This window comes from Caenorhabditis briggsae, assembly GCF_000004555.2.
Source record: "Caenorhabditis briggsae complete genome, chrV, whole genome shotgun sequence".
In the NCBI taxonomy this organism is placed as follows: domain Eukaryota; kingdom Metazoa; phylum Nematoda; class Chromadorea; order Rhabditida; family Rhabditidae; genus Caenorhabditis; species Caenorhabditis briggsae.
In genome coordinates this window covers 14,562,768-14,568,492 of record NC_013488.2, presented here as the reverse complement: position 1 = coordinate 14,568,492, position 5,725 = coordinate 14,562,768, and the positions used below count along the sequence as shown (strand labels likewise).

Here is a 5,725-nt window from a genome sequence, read left to right as displayed (position 1 = left end):
CTTGGCGTGGTGAAGTCCTCCCATCCAGTTGATTGCAATGTCCACCTTCTGCTTGTTGAGCTTAGTGGCAGCAGCCAGAGAGCCTCCAGAGCTGAGCTGGCAGATCTCATCGAGTCCCTCAAACAGTGGTCAATGTTCTTTGCGGGGTCTCACAAAAATAATTTTAAAAAGCAAGCGCGCCCTGTTGCTAACAGAGTTCCAATCCGGGACAGTTCGACACCGCATAGTTCGAATTCGTAGCAGTTCGATTCTGTTCTTGTTCTGTTCTGGGCGTGTTCGAAAAAGGGACAGTTCTAATTCGAACGAGTTCGATTTCGGGACAGTTCGATTTCGGGAAAGTTCGAATTCATCGTACCCTTATTTCGACACGAAAGCTTTGAAATGAACTGTTCTTTATCGGAAACGCACGAGAAAACAAATTTAAAAATGTTCCGGAAAAAACACCTATTGTGACATAAAAATCCGAATAAAAATTGAATGAAGAACACAAATTGCTCGCACTTTTCGCTATTCAAGCAATCAACAAAAAAGGAAAATAGCTGAAGAGAAATTTCGGTTAAACGAGTAAACATGGGCGGCATGTCTCCATATGGGTGCCGCGTTAATTTCCAGTTAACAAAAAAAGGACTCTGATGTTTTAAACTTTTGAAAATAGTTTTTGTTGTCGATTTTCAGTTGTCGATTCTTTCACTATTTCACGACTTTTCTACGAAAAACAGTGAGAAACGAGAAAATAAATCAAAAAAATAAACATATTTTTCAGGTTACTGTCGTTTTCGTTCTTTAACCTCCACAGCTCCGATTTTTTTACTACAAAGATCAGGTGCTTTTTTGTTAAATTTCTATTTTTGCCCTTATTTTTCGCTATCTAGCTAACTTCCTCGTTTTAATTAGGCGCAATTAAAAATGGGCACTCTAATTAAAAAATTTTGTGTGGTCTGCAAATATATTAATTGCAGGTTTCCTTTTAACCACAAAATGACCTAGAATGATGCAAATATTGGCTGGAATTAGGAAAATTTCTAATTACCGTAAAACCTGTAATAGAAGGAAGCCCACCCACTATCAAGTTTGATTCAATTTAACTCTGTTCCTCTGAAAGCTATCAAAATTGTGTCAACTGATAAAATGTGGTTGATATGATAAGCAACTCATTAGTTGACAAAATTTTTATATCTTTGACAGGAACCGATATAACTTGGCTCAATTACAGGTTTACGGTATTCAAATTGCTTTAAAAACACAGTAGTCCTTCCAAGAACATTATCCGAACCCTCCATCTCTTTCCACTCCTCTCTACTTCTCTATTTTTTGTGTTCCGGAAATTCGAATCAAATTGAAAAAGAGCTCCCGCTTCATATGACCCTGTTACGTCCCACTCCCTCTCCCGAATATTATTTTTCTATTTTTCCCATCAATTCCCAATGATGTTGCTATGGCTTGTACTAAACGAAAAGTTCAGAGTGATGTCATGTGAATTTTTTTGCTTTTTTTCGTTTCCCTTTGCTTTTAGCTTTTTACATAGATTAACTTTTTTGCACAATGGATGAATAGGGTTGAATAGAAGAACGAGGTTGGATTGGGGAACTAGAATCATGACTTGTCTGAAAGCGTTTGGAAAATCATCTCGACATGAAAATTCTGAATCTGAAATCCTAAAATTCTGAGATTCTGAAATTTCGAAAGCCCAGAAATCTGTAACTCAGAAATTCGGAAATCCAGAAGTTCTGAAATTCTGAAATGCCGAAATTCTGAGATCCTGAAAGCCAAAGAATCTGTTATTCTGAGATTTTGAAATTTTAAAAATCTTAAAGTCTGAAATATCGAATTTCTGAAATATTGAAAATTCTGAGATTCTGAGATGCTGAATTTCTGAAATTTTTGTCTTAAAATTTAAAAATCTGAAACTTAAAAAGCCAGAAAATCTAAAAATTCTGAAAGCCTGAAATTATGAAATTCAGAAATTTCGAAAGCCCACAAATCTGAAACTCTAAAACTCCGAAAGACTAAAATTCCGAAATTCTGGAATTCTGAGATTCTGATATTCCGATATTCTGAGATTATTAAATTCTGAAATTTGGAAATTCTGAAATTCTGATATTTTGAAAACCAGAAAAAAACTTAAATACTGGAGTTCTGAAATTTCGAAAGCCTACAAATCAATAATTCTGAAAGTTTGCATTTCTCACATTCTGAAAATTAGAAAATCTAAAACTCTGAAGTTCTGAAGCTCTGAAATTCTGAAATTCTGACATTCTGATATTCTGATATTCTGAAATTCTGGAATTCTGAAATTCTGAATATCTGAAATTCTGAGATTCTGAGATTCTGAAACTCTGAAAAGTGGAAAGCCTACAAATTTGTTATTCTGGAATTTTGAGATACTGAAACTCCGAAAGTCTAAAAATCTGAAATTCTGAAATTCTGAAAATCTGAAACTTTTGAAAGTGGAAAAATCAGAATAACCGAAATTTAGGAATTCCGAAATTCAGAGACTTTGAAATTTCGAAGTCCTGAGATTCTGAAATTTTGAAAACCAACAAATCTGTAATTCCGAAGTTGTGAAATATCGATCTTCTTAAGTGCTGAGAATCTGAAATTCTGAGATTCTGATATTTTGAAAGTTTCTGAAACTTTAAAATTTGAAAATCAGGAATTCCGAAATTTTGAATTTCTAAAATTTTGAGATTCTGAAATTCAGAGTCACATTCTTTTTTCTGACCACCCCAAAACGACATCTTTCATAATGCAGTTTTCTCTCAAGTGTTCTTCGACCCAAATTGCTTTTTTTCAGATTCTATATATTTTTGTTTTTCCCAACTTATATCAGTAACTTACTGCCCAGTAAGTGATATCAAAATTCATTCCCACACTCGCTGACTTTTCCTTTTTTCGGTTTTTTTTTGCACACAAAACAACCCCGTCGTTTTACCTAATCCCTCAACTTTACTTTTTTTTTTGCTTCCATCCATCCATTCATTCTTCTCCAACTGTTTCCAGAATGAATCGGTTTCACCTTTTCCGGTTGGGTTTTTTTATTAATAAATTGAACCTCAATTTTTCGCAATTGTTTGAACAGAATGTCATGCATTTTCTAGAATGTTCTCTCTCCTCAGGTACCCCGCCCCAACAATTCCATTCTTTCTCCATTTTTCCATTATTCTCATTCTGAAGAGTGTCTCTAAATCCATTGCGCCCCACTACCCAAAAATGCATTTTTTGGCGTTTTCGGGTTTTGAGTGCTCTCTGGAGCAACACACTTTTGTTCTTTCTTTTTTTTTTGGTTTTCGGAAAATGAGAAAATTTTTGCTCAGGAGCGAACAAGAGGAACACGATGGCGGCGGTTCGTGCAGGTGCCGTTGGCCTCTCAAAACAGGCCAGATTCGTCATGTATTCTTCCACAAGAGGTTAGTTACGAAGAGGGATTACTGTAGAGGCCCTTTTTTAACTTATTTGAAAACTTTAAATGCATTATTCAGTGATCAGGTTTGCCTTGAATATTTGACTCAAATTTGTATAAGGTGGCACCCAATTACCCGAACTGATAAAAACGGGTATTTCTTTCGGCTTAAGTATCTTGGAAGCACCAAAATTGGTACAAATATAATTGTGAGTTTGATTCAAAGCAGTGTGCCTTATCGACAAAGATTTTCCGATTGTGTCGACAAATTTACGTGACAAATTATCGATAAATTTGTCGATAAAAAACGATAAACTTTTGTCGATAAATTGTCGACAAATTATCGGTAAATTTGTCGAAAGTAATTTATCGACAAATTTATCGACAAAACTTTGGCGACACGTTGTCGATAAATTTGTCGAAAAGGGCATTTGTCGACAAATTATCGACAAAAATTGCTATTAACCGCAGGAATTACTTGTAAAAACTCGTATTTCATATTTTTTCTAGGCCATCTGACCTGGTGGCATAATTTTCCCAACATGAATTTTCTAGGCCACCAAACTTTTTGACCTGAAAATTATCTGATGTTATCTGATGTTAACATGGTGCGTTTTTAAGCCATTTTCACATAGTGGCCTAACTTTCGCAAGTTGAGTTTTCTAAGCCACCAACCTTTTTGGCCTAGAAATGGTCAGATATTCACCTGGTACGTTTTCTGAGCCATTTTGGGGTGGTGGCCTAACTTTAGCAAGTTGAGTTTTCTAGGCCACCAACTTTTTTGGCCTAGAAATGATCAGATATCCATCTGGTTTGTTTTCTAGCTCATGTTTACATGGTGGTCTAGAAGTCAACTTGCGAAAGTTAGGCCACCATGTTAAAATGACCTAAAAACAAATCAGGTGAACATCAGATCATTTCTAAGACGAAAAAAGATGTGGCCTAAAAAATTCGTTTTGGGAAAGTTAGGCCACTAAGCCAGATAGCCTATAAATTTTGCATGGGTAAGTTTGGCCATCATCCAAGACGTCATAGGAAAAAAATGGTAACGATACGGTTTTTTACAAGTAATTCCGGCGATTAATAGCAATTTTTGTCGACAATTTGTCGATAAATTTAAACGCTCTACTCAAATTTTATGCTAGTACAAGCGTTAGTCCGGGTGACTATGGGCCATCATGTACATCAGACATGAGCGGAATTCCTTATTCTTTATTCCTTATTCCCGGTCTTTTTTCTATTCCTTATTCCTTATTCCTTCTTTCGGATTTTAAATTTTTCGTTCCTTATTACTTATTCCTTATCCCGGATTTTAAAATTGTTATTCCTTGTTCCTTATTACTGATTTTTTTTGTTATTTCTCTTCAAAACTTTAAAACTTTTTTCTATCAAAAATCAGAAAAAAATTCTCAAAACTGGGAAAAAATTGAACGCTCTAAATTGCCGCGTAACATTTTGTTCAGCGGAGCACCTTTGCACCGTTTTTCGAAATTTTTTTTTTGGAAATCTTGGAAAAGTTATGCGTTTTTCTCAGTGTTTTTTTCGAAATAAATTTGGTTTTTAAAATTACTAAATACTTCAGAAAAAATGTCTAAAAAATGGAGCAAGTTGACGAATTCTTCGTCAGAACAGAAAACGAGGCAACTTGTCAAGAATATGACGCGAAAATTATTTGGACAAAAACGAGTGGAACGAATTCTGCTTCTTATCATTTGAGCAGATATCAACCAAAATTAAATGGAAAGGTTTTTTTGTCAATTTAAAAATGTGAAATTGGGAAATTTCAGATGAAAAATGAAGCAATTGGCGAGAAAAAACGGAAAGATGAAATTGAGTTAGCATCGTGAAAACTTTCGTTCCTTATTCCTTATTCCTTATTCCGGGTGTTTTTTTCTATTCCTTATTCCTTATTCCTTCTTCCGGATTTTTAAATTGTTATTCCTTATTCCTTATTCCTGATTTTTAAATTTCATTCCTTCTTCATTATTCCGGATTTTCAAAGTTTTTATTCCGCTCATGCCTGATGTACATATTGTTGTACTTCCGAGAATTAAATTTTGCAGATGTGCAATTACTTGGAAGTAGGGTTGGTAACGGTCCCACCAGGCTCTCTATGACACTATAGACAAACAAAAAAGAAATATGGAAAAGAAGAAACTGTCTCGCTTCAGAATGGAAAGAAATCCATGAGCAAAGGTGGGAGAGGCAGGAAGAAGAAGAGGTGTGCTTGGTATGTGAGCCGTTGAGAAGAAGAAGAAGAAGAAGAAGAAGAAGAAGAAGGAGACGTGCCTCTCTCTCTCCGTTTTTTGTGGATATATAATCATT

At 35.1% G+C, this 5,725-nt stretch overlaps 2 protein-coding genes across 2 annotated transcripts in view; both read left to right on the top strand.

The window, feature by feature from the left end:
• Positions 1-3,334: 3,334 nt before the first annotated feature.
• Cbr-kcnl-4 overlaps positions 3,335-5,725 on the top strand; it is a gene marked incomplete at both ends in the record, with an annotated part of 16,740 nt that continues 14,349 nt past the window's right edge. The window contains one exon of the mRNA XM_002637753.1: positions 3,335-3,407. Within this exon, the coding sequence (XP_002637799.1) occupies positions 3,335-3,407 (73 nt within the window). The remainder of the gene's footprint in view (positions 3,408-5,725) is intronic.
• On the top strand, positions 4,999-5,247 carry CBG04585 (the record flags this gene model as incomplete). The annotated part of the gene is made up of 2 exons (XM_002637754.1): positions 4,999-5,145; positions 5,188-5,247. The coding sequence occupies 2 exons, from the start codon at positions 4,999-5,001 to the stop codon at positions 5,245-5,247; spliced, it is 207 nt and encodes a 68-aa protein (XP_002637800.1).